The sequence below is a fragment of the Protopterus annectens genome, chromosome 6.part0 (genome assembly GCF_019279795.1).
Source record: "Protopterus annectens isolate FY-2018-M chromosome 6.part0, PAN1.0, whole genome shotgun sequence".
Classification (NCBI taxonomy): domain Eukaryota; kingdom Metazoa; phylum Chordata; order Ceratodontiformes; family Protopteridae; genus Protopterus; species Protopterus annectens.
Window position 1 is genome coordinate 1,109,833,884 of NC_056737.1, and position 23,444 is coordinate 1,109,857,327.

General features: G+C 38.3%; 1 protein-coding gene across 1 annotated transcript in view; it reads left to right on the forward strand.

The window, feature by feature from the left end:
• The window catches only part of BBOF1 (basal body orientation factor 1), an 872,624-nt gene that overhangs the window by 713,042 nt on the left and 136,138 nt on the right, over positions 1–23,444 (forward strand). The window contains exon 8 of the mRNA XM_044073629.1: positions 14,210–14,703. Within this exon, the coding sequence (XP_043929564.1) occupies positions 14,210–14,703 (494 nt within the window). The remainder of the gene's footprint in view (positions 1–14,209; positions 14,704–23,444) is intronic.

Genomic DNA, 23,444 nt, shown 5'->3' on the forward strand with positions numbered 1-23,444 from the left:
ATACTGGTGAGAACTACATTAGCAAACAGGTCAGAGGGGACAGATCAACAAAGCTGCTGTATGCAGATGATGTGGCATTACAAGCAGACTCAACAAGAACTTCAGCAAATGATAGGAGGATGGAATGTGAAAGTGAAGGCACATAGGATGAAACAGAACAGACAACATAGGTGTTGTGGCAGCAAATGGGGGAAATCAGAGCAATCTGAAAATTGAGATACAATGGAAATAGTGGAACAGCTTAACAGCTTCAAGTATCTGGGAGGAGTGGTTGAGAAGAAGTGAAGTCTGAATGAGGAGGTCAAAACTAGAATCCAAAGGGCTGCAGCCAAGTAACTCAGAGTGTCAGGGCTGGTGAGTGACAGCAGAATGCCAAAGAAGCTAAAAGGTTAGGCATACAAATCAGTGTCTAACCTATGCTACCAAATCACACAGAAATGTGGTCAGTAATAGGTTCATAGGTTCATAGGTTGGTACTAGGCTATCGGCCCTATTGCCTATACAAACCTAGGCATAACAATTCCCTGGCTATTTCTTCCCATAGTATTTACTTCCCTGGACCCCTGTCTAGCAGGGTGACTGACGTGATCCCCGGGGTAAATTTCCTATCTCCCATCAAATCATCAAGGTTCCTTTTGAAGAGGGCCAAAGAGGCACTCTGCTTGACATGTATGGGCAGTCTATTCCAGAGTCTGGGGAGTCTCTGGGTCAGGAACCTATCCCTCCAGCATGTTTTGTTCATTGTGATGACAAGGTTTAGATCCCTGGAGCATGTGTCTCTGAGGGCATTTGAGCAAGCTGGAACTGATGGAGATGAAATTGTTTTATTGTTCAGTGTATTTAACTGTGATGAATTTGTAATGTTTTATACTCCTTGAAGGTGTTAGCCGAAGCTCTAGAGGTGAATAAAAGATTGTGTGGATTCCTGCCTGTTGTTTTCTTGGATACAGCATTTATTTTTTTGTTACTTTGTTGATGGAGATGAAATACCTGAAATGAGTGTTAAGATGAACACTCTGCAACAGACAAAAAAATGAGCACATCAGAACACAAGCCAAAGTAGCTCCAGTTGCAGAGATCAAAGAGAACAGATTATGGTAGCTGAAGCACATGTAGAGGAAAACAGAGGCAATCTGATAAAGAACTTTTGGGAGAGACAGGAAGAAAGAAGAAACCAGAGCTTCCAGCAAAAAGATGGATGGTTTGCTTGAAAGAAGACTTGCAACACTCATGCACGACTGTTGAAGAAGGTTGAACACAGGCACTGAATCAAGAAAGATGGTGACAGTTGATACAACACCCCAACCCCATGTACAAAATAGGAAGAAGAGGGTTAATGATGACATCTGTCTTTTGATACAGCTTTTTCAGAAGGTTTAATAAGTTTATTTACATGAAACAACATAAAACTTATTTATAGCAAACATGGTAAGTAAAATAAAAATAAAGTCCAAATCTTCATAGCAACTTCAGTGTGAGTAATTCATTGTTGGAGGAATTCTCCTCAGAAGATTTAAAGAGCTTATCTTGTTCACAGATTACTTACAGAATACACAACTTCATACAGTCAGTGAAAAAGTTTTTTCTTGCATAAGATGTACTTAACAGCTCCCATCCTTTTCAAGCTTCAGGGACAACTTTCCTGAAGACTCCTTAACTCAATCCTTCCTTGGCTCAGGACTCAGAAAAGTGGATTTCTGTCTGCCTTTTTGTCCATTATATTTCCCAAGAGGCACCGGTTTGTTTTTCAAGCACTTTATTGAAATATCTCTTAAGACGTTTAGGCAAACGTACATTTTATATGAAAGAAAACAAACTACATTAAGACATTTCCAGTTACAAATGTTACACATCACATATATTCTTTTGTATAATTATTATCAATCCAACATTACATAAATTGATCAGTTCCTGCCTTCCATTAAACCTCATTCTTTCTCCAAAATATTATTCTGCATGTATTGTTCCTGTGATTTCCATTTTTGTACATAATTTGATCGTACCCTTTTCTAAAGATCCCACTTTCATTTTTTCTCTCTGTTACAATATTCAATATTTCAAACATAGTTGGTTTAGACTTTGATTTCCATTTTCTAGTAATTGCTTTTTTGGCAGTACCAGAATTAAACTTAACAAGGCCTTACTATATCTAGGCAATTCAGATCCTGTGTTCTAGCGCAAAAAAAAAAAAAAAAACAATTTCCTTACTTACACCCATTTGCTTGCCCAATATTTCTGACAGAGTGCTCTGTAAAGAATTTTTGAAGTCTGCCAACTCATTACACTCCCCAAACATATATTCCCAGTTTCATCTTTCTTCCCATCACATCTCCAAAATTTGCCATCTACCTGAGGAAAAATTCTTTGGAGAGTGCCTGGGGTATAAAAGTACCTATTTAAACACTTACAAGCAAAAATCCTAAACCTTCTAGACTGTGTTGCATACTTGGGCGCCATAAATATGTCCTCCGAGTGTTCCCTTGTAAATTGCTTATCCAATATCTCTTCCCAATCCTTTCTAACCTCCTCTGATTGGTTCTTGTACTTATTATGCAGAATTTTATATGCCCTACTAATTATCTACTGTTCTAGATTCAGCTAAAACTCTACAAGAGCAGGACTTTCACTTAGGATTTCCCTTTCCCTTTGTCTTTGCCTAGACTCTGATATCAGTCTCTGATAGTGAAAGCAGTCTCTAGCCTGCAGCCCAAAGGTCTTCTTTGTTTTTTTTCCATTCTGTTACCTTTACCTCTCTAGTTATTTGCTCCCATTACCTTGGTTCCTTTGCCAGTTTCCTCCAGTAAATTCCAGCCCCTCTTGCCTGTTGTCTGTATTCCTAATTACAGTCATCCTTATTGGTAAAATCTACGTTCTCCTTTCTCCTTCCTTGTGTTGGCTTAGTTCTTAGAACAGTTTCTGCTAATTTATTAATATAATATCCTTAAGTATCTGCATCTAAAATCCCAGTCTCTTCTTATTTCTTGAAGCCACCCCTCCCCCGCATCAGCATCCCTTTCCACTTCGAATTATAGCTTTCTGCTTGTGTTATCTATATGAACCTCAACTGTGTAGCTCTAAAATATCCCTTCAAATCAGATAATCCTAAACCACCTTGTGCTATTGCAATGATCAGCTTACCCCATTTGACCCTTGCCCTTTTCTGCTTCCAGATATAATCCTTCAACTCTATTAATTACTGTCTACAACTTCTCTTCTGGCTGATTAAAATATGTCTGACCTGTATATAAAATGAAAAGGACTAAAAACATTTCCATTGCTTGTATCTTGCTATCCATATACAAAAACGAAAGCTTCCAGTTTGTCAGTTTTTGCATTATCTTTCCTTTAGTCTCTTCCCACATATCCTTTGCTGCTATAACAAAATCCTTTTTAATCCATATTCCTAAATACTTCATTTTATCATGTCCCCAACAGCATGGGCATTGATGAACCAATTCATGTCTGGGTACATAGTTTACATTTGCCTTTGTTTGTCTTCATTAATTTTATATCCTGAAAAGACTTGACAGTATCTCAAAATGTTCCACCACTTAAATCTGACAAAATAATATCATTTGCAAATAAAGCCAACTTTTCTTGATTACCATGTAAGTTATATCCTTGAATTTCTGTGTTCCTTATTTATTTTATTAGCCAATGGCTCTAAATATAACACAAATAACAATGGGGAAAGAAGATATCCCCGCCTAGTCCCTCTGTTTAGACATAGCTTATCAGAGAGGAACACTCCCACTTTAATTAATGCCTCCTATACCTCATATATCTCCCTTATTAACTATTATTGTATCAGGAAATGCAAATGCTTCTATTGCTTTACTCATAAAATTCCAGCTTACTCTTTCAAATGCTTTCTCTGCATCAAGACCCACCGACAACAATGGTATTTTCTTACATTCTGCTTCCCTCTGGATCATCAGTGTTCTGTTAATTTTGTCAAATGTTTGCCTCCCCTCCACAAAACCACATTGATCCATATCTATCAATTCTGGCATCACCTTTGCCATTCGTTTAACCATTATAGACATAAACACTTTATAATCATGGTTTAAAATTGAAATAGACCTATATGAAGCCCAGTCTAATAAGCCTTTACTGTCTTTAGGTAATTACAACCACCACTGCTTTCTTCCAGGATGTTTGTGGTTCCCTTCCTTTTAAAATACCGTTAAACCCTTCCCGATCGTTATCACTTTCTTCCGTCCTAGCTTCAAAAATTCCACAGGAATACCACCTATTGCTGGAGATTTTCCCACAGATTGATTATACCTCACCATTGTTATCTCATCTCCTCATATTTTAACTGTTAATTGTTGACACTCATCTACCTCCAACCTTGGCATACTTAACTCTTCCATAAATATTTCCATTTGTGCTCTTTCTTAATTTCCACATCTTTACCATGGTTATTTTTCTTGTTATAGGCTCCCTACGTTTAGCAACAACCATTTTCTACTGTTGCCTGGGTCATTGTGCTAAAATTATTTGTGCGTTGGAGTTATTATCAAAAAACTGTTGGCTTAACAGTAATCTTTTTAAACTTGTGCATATTGTAAAGGTAATCCCTTATTTTCTCTTTAACACTCTGCAGTTGCTGTTCTTGTTCTGTGAGATTCTCCCTATTCTGTAATAGTTTAACCTAAGAGGCACCTGTTTGTTGATGGGATTGGTCTGTCTGCTGTTAAAATCACTGAGTTCACTCTGCACAGGCACCATCTACCACAAGGCCACAATTGACAGGTGTAAACCATCTAGTGACTTATATATTGCACAAGGTTTGGATGCTTAAGTACAACATTTTTCATACACACCAACTGTAAACAGATTATAACAGGGAACACTACACTCCTAGTGTGTTCATTGTTAGTGATACATGACTCACTTGTACTCTTAGGCCTCTTGATTAAAATAATTTGTATAAATGTACATATACATATTGCTACTGGAGAAGAGGCTACATGTTCAGAAAATGCAGCATGCCACATAGAGTGGAAGTACTGTTTCTTTAAATAATGTATTTATTATTTATTTACATTTGTTTATCAGGAAAGTCCAACTGGAAATTAAAACCTCTTTCAGCAGAGGTCCAGGTAGAAAAGCTCTCTGGCTATATATATATAAAGTTATTATGACAATGTGCAAAACATCTATTAAAGCAAAAGGATTAATAAGGTTATAACAGAGACTTGTCAAAAGTTCAAAAATGAAATGCAATGCTCATACATTAAAGTGGATGCTTTAAAAAAACTTATAGAAAGACAGGTTTTGGAGGTGGCGCTGTAGTACTCGTGTATTAAAATGAAGCTTTGATGCAAAATTAATATAAAGATAATTTTGGTGTTTGAACTGTACAATGAATAGAAATACTTTAAAGGAAATTTTTACACTAAGACAATACTGGAGATAGGCACTGAAGGAGTGAGTGGGTAATGATAACTGTGTGCCTAGGCGGGGCTGATACAAGTATGAACGAATGGAGAGAGAGAGAGAGAGAGAGAGAGAGAGAGAGAGTGGAGTGATATACTGCTGTGTAGTGGAAAGGAGAGCCTTGGATAAGGCTAGAGAAGAAGATTACTAATCTGAGATGTTAATCATGTGACTAAGGTTGAGTGTGCCAACTGGAGTAAAAATATCTTCATGGTGTCTCTTCCTGTTTCCCCCCCAAGTGCCATTCTGAACTGTTAGTTTTAATAATTGCATAGAGATTTGATAATCTAGTCAATGACTGGGATACTAACGGCCAAGGGCTTTCCTCCTGGGATCTGCCCCCTAGCCAATGAAGACCAAGCAGATCATGATCTAGAAGGTCCATTCCTACAATGTGGCTCACACCTCAAGGCCTGGACATCAAGCAGATGTTTGATGTCTAGTAGGAGCTTGAGATGAGGATATTGGAATGCATCATTTTAGGTTCATAGGTAAGCACTATGCTAGTTGGTCTTATGGGCCATTTTAAGTCTAGCCAGTTTCTGTTTTGTGCTTGACTTAACCTCTCCCATTTGCTGTTATATTGTCCTTACCCATCCCATGGTTGATAATTATATAGTAGCCCTAGTGAGAATAACTGGGATTATACCAAAGATAATTTGAGGGCTTTGGTTTAAAGCTCAAACAGCCCCTACACAGGTCTTTCATCTTGCCACACTGCCTTTGTGTAGAGAGCATTCTAGTGCCGTTTCTTCAGTCTTTAATGTCTAGTGTTGATCTGTCACACTTGACCATGAGTGCTGGAGGTTGTGGTACTCCTTCACTGTTGGGATCCTATAAGGATTCAGAATCTGTCAAGGCCACTGTCAGTACGATGAACAGAAATAACGAGTCCACACCCCCCCTCCACATCCCCATCACCTCTTCCTTGAAGTCATTAGTTGATATCAGTGCAGGAGACACCCTGATTCTGTCCTTTCAGTACCCCAAGTAAGTCAGTGTTATTTACAGGCCATCAGCTGAGTGGTCATATTACCACAGTATGCATTCAAGTGCTGACTGCTATATTTTTGTTAAACTAGCACAAGTCCAAGACACCATAACATTTTGCCACTTGTCACCAGACAAGTGTTCCAGAGCACAAGACAGTATACTCCTCTGCCGTGTTAGGGATTAGGATGTTCAGTTATTCAGCTGTACCTAATAAGATGCATTCTAGATAATTTATATGGCTTCTCTGAATCTGGATGCAAGGAAACCCTGTCCAAAGCCTTCATGTTGGGATGTGATGTGATCTTTTTCTGATTCTGATAGACTAATATTTTGGCTGTGGCCATAGTCTGAGGTGTGTACCTACAAAGAATAGTATAGCAGGGACCATCCTCCCTAAAAGAGGAACTCAGGAACAAAATCCTCTATGATTACTTTCTGGAGGATATGTTCTTTGGGCTGCCTACTTAGGAACTAGCCAGTGTCTTTATGAGGAGGAAGCAGGCCCTCATCTCTGTGGAGAACCTATATGAACCACTCTCTCCTACCACTTCCACTTCTTACTTACCTAGACTTAACCAGCCACAAGGCACGCAGAGGTCTCCTCTGTGTTCAGCAAAGGCCATTAAAGCATCACAAATCTTTACTTTTTCCAAGCCAGTGAAGTTGCTCAGGTTGTCAACTCTTCAGAAGGCTTATAACAGTCCTGACTACGGTCTGGGACAACCCACAGAGACAGACAGTTCTCTCAGCTCACAATGGCTTGGAGAACAACTACAAGGGACCAGTGGCTTCTAGATATGGTCACCTTTGGCCTTTTTCCTAGAGTTTGTAGGTCTTCTCCTAGAAATATTTACACTGGTGGATCAATCCACATGAGCAGAGTGCATGGGACAGACCTAAATTGTACTGCTCTGAAGAGTGCCAGTGAGATGGTCCTGTCCTTGAAGGAGACAATGAGGATTTACTCTAATGTTTTCCTTGTCCTGAAAGTGACAGACAAGTTCTGTTGCCTTCTAGTCCTCATTTACTTCAACTTCATATCCATTACATCCACCCTTTAGGGAATTGTGGCAATAAAGATTTTACTATTAGACATCATTATTCATTTATTATTTTCTTTTTTTTAAAACAAGGAACATCTTTATTAAATTATCATGTATGACATAGGTAATCAGGGTCTATATCAGAATCACAAAAGCTGTCATTCGCAAATACATGTTCATCGACACATAAACGTCGAAGAACGAGAACAGCGAAGTACCAAAAGAGCGAAATGGAGAATGCTGAACAAATTTTCTTGGCCAGCAGGATGATCATGGGGATGAGGAAATGAATCCTTTTCCCCACTGTAGTGCGGTCTCGGAGTTGGTATATTTAAGTAGGGGGGTGTGGGGCGTGCAGGGGGGGCTTCTCCCCTGCAAAAACATTTGAAAAAGTGTTTTAGGTAAGGTTTGTACAGTGAGGTTTACCTTACCTGTATGGGGCTGTTACTTCCAGGAATGCATTTGACGTTCTCTATTTCGCTTTTTTAGTACTTAGCTGTTCTCATTCTTCGATGTTTATGTGTTGATGAACATGTATTCGTGAAAGACAGCTTTTGCGATTATAATATAGACCCAGTAATCATACATTTATATAAATGAACACAAACCATATTGACATAATTATAGTTGCAAACATTATACATCACTTCTAATCTATCCAGTCATTATCAGTCAAACATTACATAGCTCATTCAAATCTTGATTTCATTTAAACCTCGTTCCTCCTTCTCTGCATGTATAGTACCCACAATTTCCATTTTTTCTATGTAATTTGCTCCTACCCTTTACTAAAGATCCCAATTCCAGTTGTTTTATCTCGTTACTGTATTCATTACTTCTAGTAAAGTTGGCTAAGACTTTGATTTCCATTTTCTAGTAACTGCTTTTTTGGCAGCCATCATAATTAGATCAGTAAGGCCTTACTATGTCTAGGTAATTCTGATTCTGAATCATAGCTCAAAAAATCATTTCCTCAGTTACACCAATTTGCTCACCCAGTATCTCTGACAGAGCAGTCTGCAGTATGCCAACTCATTATACTCCCAGAAAATATGTTCCTAGTTACCTCTTTCTTCCCTATCACACCTCCAACAGTTGCTGTCTACCCGAGGAAAAATTCTTTGGAAACTACTTGGGGTATAAAAATACCTATGTAAATCCAAACAAAGATCCTAAATCTTATAGACTTTCTTGAAAATTTGAGAGACATATATATATTCCCATTGTTTCTTTCTGAATTGCTTATCCACTCTCTCTTCCAAATCCTTTCTAACCTCCTCTGATTGATTCTTATAGTTATCATGCAATATTTTGTATGCTCTACTAATTATTCCTTTTTTAACAGCAGCTTCTGTTCTAGAGTCTACTAAAATCTCTACCCATGCTGGTATTTCACTTAGGATCCCCCTATTTCTTTCTCTTTGTTTACACACTGATAGGGAAGGCAATCTCTATCCTGCAGTCCAAATAAAATGTTAGCCTCTTCCCATTTGTTTGCCTTTGTCTCTCTAATTATTTACTCCCAGTACCTTGGTTCTTTTACCAAATTTCTCCAATAAATTCCAACCCTGTCTTGCCTGTTGTCTGTATCCCTAACTGCAGTCATCCATATTGGCAGAATCTTCTTTTTCCTTTCCCGTGTTGGCTTAAATCCTAGAATACTTTCTGCTGCTTTATGACTATAATATTATGTATGGTTATTGTTATTTTCCTTAAGGAGCTGCATCCAAAATCTCAATCTCTCCTTGCTTCTTGAGCTTCCCCCTTGTTTTATTATTATCCCTTTCCACTTTGAATTATAGGTATGTGCTTGTGCTATGTATAGGAGCTTTAACTGTGTGAAATACCCCTTCAAATCTGGTAAACCCAAACCACCTTGTTCAATTGGAAGAATCAGCTTATCCCCCACTTGACACTTGCCATCTTCCCCTCCCAGATAAAATCCTTCAGCTCTTTATTAATTGGGATCAACAACTTCTCCTCTGGTAGATAAAAAATATGCATGACCTGTGTATAAAATTACTTTAACTGCTTGTATCTTACTATCCATATCCATATAACAGAGCTTCCAATTTCTCAGTTTTTGTGTTATCTGATTAGTCTCATCCCACATATCCTTAGCTGCCACACCAGAATTTATTTTAATCCATATTCCTAAATGCTTTACTTTATCATGCCCCAATAAATATGGATATTGCTGAGCCAATTCATGTGTGGGTACATAATTTACAGCTGTTGCCTTTGTTTTAGCTTCATACATTTTGTATCTCAAAAAAAATTTGAATCAGCTTCAAAATGTTCCTCAACACTGAAATGTTCTTTTCTGGTGGTATCAGGTATAAAATAATATCATATGCATATAGAGCCATCTTTTCTTGACTAACATACAAATTATATCCTTGAATTTCTGAGCCTTTTATTTTTTTGCCAAATGTTCTAAATATAGTGCAAATAACAAACAGGAAAGAGGACACCTCTGCCTGGTTCCTCTGCTCAAATAGAAATTATCAGAGAGGAACCCACCACTTTAATTTTCACCTCTGATCCCTCATATATCCTCCTAATCAACCTTGTAATTTTATCAGGAATGCAAATGCTTCTATTGCCCTGCTCATAAACTCATAACTTACTCTGTCAAATGCTTTCTCTGCATCGAGAGCCACCAACAACATTGATATTTTCTTACATTCGCCTTCCCTCTGGATCATCAATGTTCTGTTAATGTTGTCAAATGTTTGACTCCCCTCCACAAAACCACATTTATCAATGTTTTTCAATTTGGGCATCACCTTTGCCATTATTTTAGCCATTATAGACATGGTTTAAGATTGGAATGGGCCTGTATGAAGCAGTATCTAAATTATTTGTTATCTTCTTATGCAGTTATTGGATTATGGCATTGTTCCCCAAGGGACTTGAATGGTGTCACTTGATATGTTAAATGCCTTTTGGTATATCAGTGTTTTGGGTTCAAACAAGTTTGAATTGGATAGGTATCACTTCCAAATTGTTGCCATTTGGGTTCCCTCATCATCCAGAGGCTTCTCCAAATTATTTGGTATGGTGGCCAAAGACCTCCGTGAGATGTACTATCTAGTGTGCTTGTAGCTGGAAGTTTAGCTTCTGGTGGCCAGTCCAGGAACACCTTGGATGTGGCCATCTGACAGGTGCTCCCCAAGGATGTTATCATAAACTGGAAGAAGTCATCCTCATTTCTGGCTCAAAAGAAGCCCATCATTGATACCCTCCAATGTTATTTATTTGTTTCCTTTGTGAAGAACCAAGAGGCCATCTGGGTAAATAAATAATGTGGAAGCTACAGTCAGATTCTGCTGTGCCTTCTCTACCTGGGCATGTCCATGACCCTGATGGCGACATTTCCATGCCTGAGGACTGAAGAAGTAGGTTTTGCAATGGACTCTGAGATGTCATTTGCCCCATAACCACAATAAATACACTAACCTATGTCTGTACTTTGCAAGACTCTGCAGTGGTTCACAATATCTGCTAATCTATAGGTTGGTCTTCCTTTTCTGCAGCTGAACCTGTCACTGATAACAGATGTTTTGCTTTTGGACTTGGGAACCCACCTAAGAGTCCACATAATGTAGAGAATATGATGCCCCCCCCCCCCCCGCAGAGGGTGCTGAACATTAGCTAGTAGAAACTCAAAGCAATGCTTCTAGCCCTGAAGACTGAGAAGAAACCACTTCTTCTGTGACCCTCCCTCATCCAATCCATTGTGTGGTATCTAAACAAGCATGGAAGCACAAGGTTGCACCCCCCCCCCATGGAGGGAAGCAATGCACATCTGGCATTGGGTTACAGCAGTGGCATAATTTTCTCTCAGTGGTTCATATTCCTGGAGAAGAGAAGAGAAGAAATAGGTAGTGCCCTGAGCTAAGCCTTTGGTTCTGTCCTGGTCCACTGGATTCAGAGACACTATCCATTCAGGGTCTTCTTCAAGGAGAACAGCTATGCTCCTTTCTCTGTTTTGCTTGGTGCAATAGGGTATAGTGGACATAGGGGTGGATATGTTTTTTCCCCTGCTGTAAGGGATGTTCCTGTATGCATTCCTGTCATTACCTTTAATTTCACACCTCATCTCAAGGTTCAAAGAGTAAAGTCCAAACTTAATTATTGTCATTCTGTTATGGCTGAAAAAAGTATGCTGCCATATCCTGAGAGCTCTAGCAATATATCAAACCCTCCAAGTCCTGCCCAAAAATGTCTCCATGGCTGGAGGAACAAATACTAAACCTTACTGACTAGCTTCTGATATAGACCCCTCATTCCTCTAGGCTTCCTGACAGTGGTCTGTGAGGTGATTGAGGTCGCTAGAAATCCTTCCACATAGCAGGCTGATATACAAGTGGAGAAGTTTCTCAGTTTGGACAGAATAGTATTCTGTCCCACCCAAGTCCATTAGGTGGAGGGTAAGATGGTCCACACAGCCTATCTGGACCTCGCCAAGGCCTTCAACACTATCCCCCACTCTGGACTCATAGATAAACTTACTAAGCTGGGCATTAATCCCTACGTCACTCGATGGGTTGCCAGCTGGCTTACTGACAGAACCCACACTGCAAAAGTAGCCAACGCTAAATCCAGCTCCAGACAAGTAACAAATGGAGTACCTCAGGGTTCAGTATTGAGACCGCTATTGTTTGGCATCTACTTTTCTGAAGTACAGGCCAACACTAAGGGACTCTGGCTAACAAAGTTCACAGATGACTGCAAACTGGGAGCCATTATTGAATCCCCAAATGATGTGGATATTCTACAAAAGGGCCTTACAGAAACAGATGCTTGGGGCCAGAGCCATGGGCTCAAGCTCAATGCCAAGAAATGTATAGTTATCCCCTTTGGGAAAAAGCATGTTCCCATGAATTACCACATAGGTGGCAGTACACTAATCACCAAAAGTGTGATAAGAGACTTAGGGACACAGGTGGACAGTGGTCTCACCTTCAATAGCCACATTGCCACAACAGTCAGGAAATCCTTCTATGTGGCACATCTCATCACTAAGGGGTTTTCATCCAGAAAAAAGGAGGTCATTGTCCCACTGTACTCATCCCTCATTAGACCCAATATAGAATACAATGCTCCATTTCTCAAGACATCTACAACAACTGGAAAGGTCGCAGAAATACCTCACTAAAAGAATCACAGGCCTAAAGCAGATGCCGTATGCTGACTATCTAAAAAAACTCCAGCCTTACTCTGTCACATATCATCTACTCAGAGGCGATCTCTGCTTAACATACAAGGCCATGTCAAACCCAGAGCTGTTGGACATGCTACACTTAAAGAAATCCCAATCCCTCAGAGCCACACTCTCCAGGAATCTAAACCTTGTAATCACAATGAACAAAACATGGTTGAGGGATAGGTTCCTGACCCAGAGACTCCCCAGATTCTGGAATAGACTGCCCATACATGTCAAGCAGAGCGCCTCTTTGGCCCTCTTCAAAAAGAACCTTGACGATTGGATGGGAGATAGGAAATTCACCCCGGGGAACACATCAGTCGCCCTGCTAGACAGGGGTTCAGGGAAGTAAATATTGTGGGAAGAAATAGCCAGGGAATTGTTATGGCTAGGCTTGTATAGGCCCTAGGGCCGATAGCCTAGTACTAACCTATGAACCTATTAGTGTCTTAGTGATCCTGAGTTATATCAGACACCTCTATTATCTGGTTGTCAGTTATCATGTGGATATTGTGCATATTATGCATATGTCATTAATTTCTGGATATAGTGAACTTGTGGAGGACAGTAATGTGACCTAGTAATGGCTGCTCAAGCAATGTCTTAAGTGCAGTATGTCCAATCCCATTGAGAATTTTATCCTGACATGGGACCAGAACTTCCCATGTGCATTTGAAGCTTGTTTCTTAGAAAACACTTCATGTTGGTATTTACTGTTGCATATGGCATCTCATAACTTTGGGCCTTTATTCATGCAGAAACCTATCTAGCCTTTCTCAAAGATAGCATATACCTCAGGGTGAACCCACACTTGTTCCTGATGGTCTTTTCAGAAGTTTCCATGAAACAGTCTGTCCATTTGATGGTTTTCTTGGCAGGGACAGAAACCGGGGAAAGAGGCCCTGTTATAACCTAAAGGTGCACTAACAACCCAGGTATTACTGAGGAGGGTGCATGAGTTTAGGAAGACAGACTAAATGTTCATTTCCTTTGCTCTAGGGAAAAGGCCTTACATTTGCCAAGCAGACACTTTCTAAGTGGTTTGCTACTTGCAGTGCATTGTTGTTGTCACCTGTTAACCATTCAATGTTGGAAAATGCTGAGGTTCAAACCCATTACACCACAAGAGTTGCTACTTTCAGTGCTTGAGAACTGTAGCCACAAACCTTACCTTTAATCCACATCCTAACTCTAACCCAAAGCTTTGAACATTCTGCACATATTACAGAAAGGCATTTTGACCAACCAAACCAGATTTGATAAAATGATTTTGATAAAGTTGCATTCAATGTTTTATATCCATTGAGCAACTGTCTTACTATTAGTGTGCTTTGAAAGAGTTAGTCTCATAAAAAAACAGAATGAAAAAAAATTAAAACAGACAATGAAACCCACAGAGATAGGCACAGGTGTATAACTTTGAAAAAATAAAATGTTTACCTGTAGATATCAGAAGTAACTATAAATATAAATTTGGGCTTTATAAAGACATCTAATATTTTTTTTTCTTTTATAGGAAACAAATGACCTTCTTGTGCAGCAAAAGGTCTCGGATGCCCAGCAGCAGAAACAGCAGATCCAAGAACTCCAAGCAAAGATCGATAGCCTGGAAAAAAACATGAGTCACATGACCCACGAGTATCAGGTGGAGCTTCACAGGGGTCAGCATCAAGCACTGATGCAGACGGAATCAAGTAGAGTAGAGCTTGACAAGCTTCAGAAGCTTCTAGAAATGAAGGACCGAGAGATGAACAGAGTTAAAAAACTAGCCAAGAACATTCTGGACCAGCGGACAGAGGTTGAAACATTCTTCTTAGATTCCCTCAACCAAGTGAAACAAGAAATACTTGCCAGTAGGCGTCAGTACAAGCAGGCAGCCCAGGCAGCATATCAGCAACGGATGAGAGCTGCCAATGCAGGCAAGGAAGACTTCCCTAAAATCCGAACCTTCAGCAATGGTGAGCACAGCACTAATGATGTTCACCATGACCTGGAGCAGGCAGCAAAATGGTAAGAATAAAAGCTAAGCCACACTGTGTACACTATACTTATTTCAAGGGTGGGGAGCTATAAACTGACAAGAAGCAACTCTTGCCCCATAAGCACGTAAGGGTATTGCTTAAAATGACTTGTGTTTGTCTAGCACCTGAGTCAATTGATGTGAATTTATTTATTTATTTTAATTTACAGTTTATTGGCCAGGATAGGACACTGATCACAGGAAGACCAGTTGCAGGCTCAACCCAGGTTACAACATAAAGGTTGCAACTAAAGCAAAATAGGTAAACTACATCAACAGAAGACAGTGGTTGCTAATAAAGATAGTAAATACATAATGACATTCTGTAGTGATTTACAGATAACACTGAATAAATGAGATAAATAAACGTGAAAATGAAAAGAATAGCGCGCCAGTTCAGTAACGAAATTGAACCAAGAGAAGTAAACAACACAGACGAACAGTGCAAAGGCAAAGAAAGAAACTGTATATGTTTACAGAAGGCTGATGCAATATCAATGAAAAACTGAGCAAGTAGGGAGTGAATTTAAGGAGTAATAATTAGGGGGACGTTTTGGAAGCTATGTGATATGTCCTGTATTATTGCATTTACATTTATAGTGAATTATTAGATACTTGTGGGCCAGATTTAATAAAGCCTACACTGTGTACACGATATGTATTCAAGAACATTCTTAGCACATTTGTTGTGCTTTCTAGTCATTCAGAAAGATTACACTAATTGTACATGTAGTCTACACTGTGGTAACTTTTATGAATCCCTGTTGATATTTAAAACTACAAGAATATCAGTAGGAAATCTAAAATTAGAAGGAAGAAGGTATGAGTTATGTCTGTGTTGTCTGTACACACTAAAAGGTGTACACTTAGTGCATACTTAGTGTTGGCATTATTGAATCCCGGTTTGAATTCAAGTCTGAAATCAGAATACTTTGTGATGTTTCTGAAAGCATGTGAGACAGGTTTCCACAGTTTGGAACCAAGAACATAGAAACTATGATCAGCGCTCAGAGCTATCTAGTTTGGTATCCTATTGTTATTTGTCTTCTGAATGTTGCAGATTGGTGTGGATGCAATGAGTTTCATTGCAAGAGGAGATGGGATATCATGATGGAGCAGTCTGAGTTATAGGGCACCAGGTAGTAGGTCAAAGAGGGAGTGTCTTGGTGTAGCAGTCTGAGTAGTAGGGCACCAGGTAGTAGGTCAGAGATGGGGTGTCTTGGTGGAGCAGTCTGAATAGTAGGGTGCCAGGTAATAGGCTGGGGATGGGGTGTCTTGATGGAGCAGCCTGAACAGTAGGACCCCAGATAGTAGTTTGAAGATAGGTGTCTTTGTGGAGCAGTCTGAACAGTAGGGTGCTAGGTAGCAGGTCAGAGATGGGGTGTCTTGGTGGAGCAGTCTGAACAGCAGGGCGCCAGTTAGTAGGTCAGAGATGGGATGTCTTGATGGACTAGTCTGAACAGCAGGGTACCAGACAGTAGGTCTGCTCTGACTTGTATAGGTAGCCAGTTTGCCTTAGCTATGATGTTCATGCCAAGGAGAACTGATGAGAAAGCAGCATATTTCATTTGATAAGGTCTGTAAAACTGCTGTATTTTTGCTTGAGGTGGTAGTGAAGAAAAGCAGCCCATATTCTAAATGTGGGAGCAAGAGGCGTTTAACTATGGCTGCTCTAGCAGGTAGAGATAAGAACTGTGAGATTTGTTGGGGCCTAGAATACTAGACAGTTGATTTTGCTTCTGAGTTTTTGAATGATTTCTTGAAAGTTGAGGGACTGGTTGATGGATTCTGAGGTACCTTAATGAGGTGGTTGTTTCTATTGTATTGTTAGCCTGGTCTGTGGTATTGATGTAAGACGGTGCTTTGTAAGTCTATATTGGATACTGAAGAGCATAGACTTGGCTTTTCTAGAGATGCGGAGTAGCTCTTTGGAGGTGAGACAGTTATTTTGTTGCTGAAGGTCTGCTTGTGGTTGATTTTATATGACATATTTTATCAGTTGTGTGGAGATTTGCTCGCAGATCAGTTTTTCAAGGATTTTTCCCAAAGAAAGAAGAATAGAGAGGGGGTGGAAGTGGATGGCTGAAGTTGGTTTGTGCTGTTTAGACACACATCTTACAAATGCTGATTTGCAAATTGTGGGCATGGCTTTTGTAATGAGGTTAAGATTATCAATGTGTTTCAGGAGAAGTGACTATGTAGTCTCTACAGTGACAGAGAAAAAAACAAGGGCATAGGTAGTTAGGACTAGTTGGAGAGTCCAGTGGGATTTGTACAAGTAAAGGTGTAACGCGTTTAGTTGGATCTTTGTGAAGTATAAGATAGAAAGATATTCTGGAGGGTTAGGGTTTGTGATTGTGGGAGTGGAAGAGAGGCTGGAGAATTCTTGCAGAAAGACAGAAAGGGAAAGACTACCATTTAAACAAGGAGTGAGTCCTAGTGATGTCAGGTCTCTTGGAGGTATTCTCCAAAACGTGTAATTAACTTCATGCCAGAATTGTTGGAGAGTATAGGAGAGAGGTTTTGTGGTATTTGGCTTTATGTCTATGGGTTGCTTCTTTGGTGATATTCCTCACTTGTACTCTGTATTAGTAGCTGAGAGGTCTATTTTCCAAGTCTTCCAAGCCTTTCTCAAAGTTACATCTGAGTTCTTTGGTGAACCAGTTAGATTTGCTTTGCTTAAAGAATGTAGTGATTATGGAAAAATTAATGTTCTGAACTGAGAGGAGAAATTGTGAGAATTGGATAGCTGCAGTGTTGGGACCTTTAATGGATAGTATGGGAGACCAGTCAACAGTGGACAGATGAAAGAGAAGTTTGTATGTTTTATAAGAAGAGATGGGTCTAAGAGAGATCAAGTTATGGGGAATTTGATTTTCGGGTTTTGAATGTGGAAAGTAATGGGGCAGTGGTCAAGTGGTCACTAAAAGTGTAAGAGTGAATGCACTGACTACAGCTTCTCAATATTAATGACCAAGCTATCTCAGTTCCAATGTCAATTCAAACTACTTCTGCAAGAGAAATTTAAATGTAAGTGTAATAGGAGAGGCCGTGCGACATAACTAATCAAATTTCCTACAGCTTCTGTTGATTAGTCTTTAGACTGAGTTGTCGATAAAACCATTAATAGCACACAATACAACAAACACCTTGTAAATATTTATGTCATTCTTTAACCCCCTACTATTCCTTTCCATATTTACTTTCCTCCACTAACTATGGACTACTGTCTTCTTTCCTGATATTGCTTTACTTGCTGTTTTCTGTTGTTGAACTATGCAGCTTTCATCTCTAATTATACCACATTGATAAAATACATTGCTGTTACAGAGAATGTATATATAATTTACTATAACTCACAGGTTATCTTGCATTTGTATTATATTTTCTATTTAAGGTGTAGTAACTGCACTGTGTTCTAATGCTAATTACAACCTGGGATGGACTTGCAGTTGGTCATGCTTGATCAGTGCTCTACACAGGTAAATAAATGTAAACAAAATAAAATAAACAATAAAAATGTTGTCAGAGTGGGATGATATTATATAGTCCAGCAGTTTGTGGGAATATATTTTTAATTAGATCTATTTGGGATGGATTCAAGTCGGAGCAGTTTCATATCAGAAAGAAATTCAGATGTATCATGGTTGGCAGGACCTAGAAAGTTGTTTGGAGGGACAGTGTCCAGGATATTAGGCAGAAGTGTCTTGAATGCTGATAATGAAGCAGGGGAGGAGGGTATGCAACTGCATTATAAAGGTGGTGAGGTGACTTGAGTAGTTTAGAAAGAATCCAGTTGAGTTCATGGTCAGTAGTTGGGTTGGCCTGTGCTACTACTGAAATGCTGAGTGTGGATTTGTACAGCAGCATTACAATCCATCCTGTCCTAATTCTTGGACATCTGTCAAATTTGTAGTTATGTCCTGTGAAAAGTGGTATATATGGTAGAAATAATTTCTGAGCCAAGATTATGCTACGTCAGTTTTATCAAGAAAGTGGGTGACCTGAAATGCACTGATGTGATTCCTTTGGTTTCCTACACATTTTACATTGACTAGTGCTCCAGTGAGAAAGTTGGGGTGTCGATGTTTTGTGTGGTGGTATGTTGCAGAGTTACCCTAAATAAGGGGGTGTCATGATTGTGCAGGGAATTATAAAAGTGAATAAGAAGAAAAGCACATGTGTAGGAGATATGAATATAGAAGTTGTAGGCTGGAGTAGGAACAGAAATCTGATATCTCATTAAAGAGTAGAACACAAAAAGGCAACCACAGGAATTCCACCAACGAATTTATTAAAACTGAGTGCTTTCATCCACCAAATGGCTGGACTTCTTCAGAATAAAATCACACAGAACACAGTCAGCTTAAATACCCAGAAGCCCTCCCTGATAAATTAATTGACACTTGAAAAAATTAATTAATTTAAAGAACTTGATCAAAGTCCATTATTGGAAAGATGAGCAAATGTGCTCATTCTAAATATATTGTTGAGGGCACTGAATGTTTTATTCACGGGTATGGCCACATCAAGTATAAAAAAAAATTCAACTGTGATAGCAAGGGTATTATTTATGTTGCAATTTGCTAATGTTGCACAGGTTTTTATAGGCAAAACTATTAGATAATGTAGGTATAGGATATACCAACACAATGACGTCATTAGTAAGAGGGATGAGCAGAATCCACTTTACAGGCACCTTAAAAAAAATTTGCAGCTCATTTTTTTTAAGTTTTCAGTTATTGACAGTGTTGAGTTTGATCCTAGAGGTGGCTCCCGGGATATCTTTCTTGAATATTTGGAACTTAAGTGGCAGCTTAGGTATAATGCTGGACGGACCCCAGGTCTGAATTATGTTATTTCCATTGCCAGCTTTCTCAAGCTGAGATCCATGTTAGCAATATAAAAATATTTTTTTAATTTTCTTGCATTAACATGTTTTATTTATACATTTTATCATCAAAAGCAACAGTTTTTGGTATGTTTTAACATCATTCTGTGGTTTGGATATAATTTCATGCATTAACTAAGTAATTTTTTCAAGTGTCAATTAATTTATCAGGGAGGGCTTTTGGGTATTTAAGCTGACTGTGTTCTGTGTTATTTTATTCTGAAGAAATCCAGTCATTTGGCGAATGAAAGCGCTCAATTTTAATAAATTTGTTGGTGGAATTCCTGTGGTTGCCTTTTTGTGTTCTACTGGTTGATAGAGGTGTTTTTATTCATTCTTGATATCTCATTAAAGAGAGGGTGATAGATGAGAGGGGAGAAAATATTAATCTTGTAGAAAACATTGACTGTACAGATTAGTTTTCCTATAGCAGGTAGTGTGCATAGCAGTATTTGGGCTTAAATAAAAATGAAGGGGTCTTGGTGGCAGTTTTATTAAAGAGGGACTTTAGTTTTTCTAGGGCAGGGAATCTGTTTTAGGTATTAGAAAGTGGTTGCATGCAGAGTAAGAATTGTTAATGTTTGGGTTTATATTGGAGTATAATTTTAAGTGTAGTTCTTTTGCCTAATGCATGAGTGTGTGACCAAGTGATTAAATATGTTACCTTTGGAGGAACAGCTAGGGAACTGGGGGTGGGAGGGGAATGAAGTAGGTGACATCCTCATATTAATGGGAGCCATTTGGACTGCACGTGCACAGAACATGCCCCAGAACTAAATAAGGAGTGCTGTGGCCAGGCAGGAAAGTGTAATACCTCTTCTAATATTTTCCCTTTTACATACTTATATACATACAATTACTTCGAGTACAGGCATTGATGCACTACTAGCATGCCAATATACAAAAGCAGTTGTTCCCATAATAAGTGTGCAGTCTGTTCTTAAAATATATAACCTAGTGCTTGCTTTAATGTAATTTGGTAGTCCTTGCATCACCTGCTCTCAGAGAACCAGTTGGTACACTTTTCATTCCTACAGATTCTTCTACATAGGTCGTCTGATTCTTTACTACTTTTTGATAACCCCAGTCATTTTCAGAGACAGTTGTCGCTAAATGCCCTATACAGCTGAATATGGTCCCCTCTTAAATATCTGTACGAGACACTGTACAGGCTCAGGTATTTTAGTGTTCCATAATAATTTAAATCTTCACATCCATGGATGCCCTTAGTAAATTTCCGCTGTACTCTTTCCAGTTTACTCTTGCTTGTTTTTCTTATAAGGTTTCCATATTGTTATTAAATATTCATGTTTGGGTCTAATGTAACTAACAAACAATGATTTCATCATTTCTGATTTCTTCAATTTTATAAATCTTTTTATACAACCTATAGTTCTATAGCTATCATTAACCAATTGGTTGATATAATTAGAAAAACTCAAAGCTGGATCTGTCCATAAACCCTGGTCCTTAAATGAATCTACAGTTTCAATTACTGTGTGTTATAGTAAATATTCACCTTTCAAGTTATGTCTCCCAAGTCTCATATACTTAGTTTTCTATGTATTTATCAGAATATTATCCTCCTGTGAACAAATGATCAGTTTAGTCAAGTGCTTTTGTACACATGCCCTATCTGTAACACATGTAATTAGTTTAACCAATTTCAAGTCATCTGCATACAGACTGTAGAACACCTGAGATGAAAAAGATCTGAGAGCTACAATCTTAACAAGTAAGGGCCTAGGACAGAGCCCTGTGGGACACCCTGACCGTAACCTTGACCTTCACCTGTCCAGTTGCTGTATGATACTTGCCATGTCCTATTTCAAAGCCATGCAGCTATCCATCTTACCAAGAGTATGTCAAAACTCAATACCTAGTTGTTCTAATTTATTGATCAGTGTTTTGCATATGACCCTGTCAAATGCTGGAATTAAATATATATAAATTACATCAAAGCACAATTTTTCATTCATAACTGTTATCACATTGTTATAGAACATCATGTTAAAGGTGGTAATAGATCTATTGTCAACATATGTGTGCTGATATATGGTTTCAAGTCCCAGCCCTTTCAATTCTGACAATAACTCATCCAATATTACCTTCTCAATTATTTTCCACAGCATGAAAGTAAACATAATGGTCTTTATCACTCTGGGCTTGTCCTACTCCCCTTTCCTTTAAAGATACATTTAACAAGTGCATGTCTCCAGTCTTGGGGAATCTCCCCATATTTATATGGCCTAGTAGACAATAGATATAATGGTACCGTAAGTTCTTGCAGGTGTTCTCAGGTCATTATTACTAACTCAATCTCCTCCATGTGCTTTGTCTGGATCTATTCAGTATCTGAGGTTACCTAGATTAGGTTACCTACCTAGGACCCTGTATCGCTCCTTTTGTGGAGCCAAACTGCTTTACATAAGATTTTATAAATATGTCTATAATATGTCTATAATCTGTTGTGCCTGTGAATACATTTTAGAATTTATACACAGTTTACCAATCTGTATGTCTTTATTCCTTCCACATTTTATGTATTTATAAAATGGGGTTCTACTATGCTCAACATCTTTATATATATATATATTTTTTTAATTTTCATGATTTTGTCTCACACTGTTTAATTTGTCTGTCTAGCTTGTTTATTTCAGTTTACTTCGACCTCTTTTTCATGTCTTATTTTTTTTTTTGTCTCTCACCTTAGTCAAGTATCTTTTTCTTATGGAAATATACATTGTGTACCTAGATCCTGATGTTAAACATTTTTTTCTAATTTTTGAATTCAAATAATTTCTCTTTCAAAACTTTCCACATCCCTTCTGCATTATTTCCACTGAATACATCACTCCAATTAGTTTTACATATTGACCATTTAGCTTCCATATAATCTGTTAATTAATCTTCTATGCATTTGGTTTAGATTTCAGTTTTACATATCGACCATTTAGCTTCCATAAAATCTGTTAATTAATCTTTTATGCATTTGGTTTAGATTTCAGTTTGGCAGCATAATCTAGCAACAAATTAACCTTCATAACCCTAAGATCACTGCACATCAATGGTGGTAAAACTTGACATGAAGTAACAGAAATTTCTTTACGAACATAAACAACGTCTAGCATGTTCCATTCCCTGGTAGGCTTTTTTACAATCTGAAGCAATTGTTGCTCCTGAACATATGTTGTGAATAATTTCTTTACTAATGTTGTTGAATCAGTATTATTTTAGTCTGTTTCTGGTAAATTTATGTTCCCAGCCACTGTTATTCTTCCCTCCTGTGTTTCATGCAAGAAATATATGAATTCCTGTAGGTCATCAGCACTTGAATTTGGTGGTCTATACACTCCAACAATTATTTGTTCCAGGGTTGTCGTTATTGTCGCAGTTACACAATCTATAGTATTGGTGTTATCACTGAACGTGTAATAATCACAGGTCTCATAGCTATCTTTAATCCTTGTTGAAAAAAATGGCAGCGCAATAGCAATACAGCGATAAACCAAACACATAAAGTGAAATAAATCCAATGATATGCCAAATGCAGCTGAAATAAATCCAAGTAAAGTAAGGAATCCAAGTTTATTAGTATGTAAGTGCTTTCGGCTGTGACACCAGCCTTCTTCAGACAACCATTACAATAAAAGAAACTTCTTATATAGTGTTCTGTGTTCACTAATTACAATCAGTTATCCAATGAATTACTCATTAGTTGAACAGTTGCATTGAATATAAAATAATTGTATAATTATTAAGTAATTATAAATGTATATATTATATATTTAAAATGTATATCTTGACATGCCATAATAAATAATGCCTATATAAAACAAT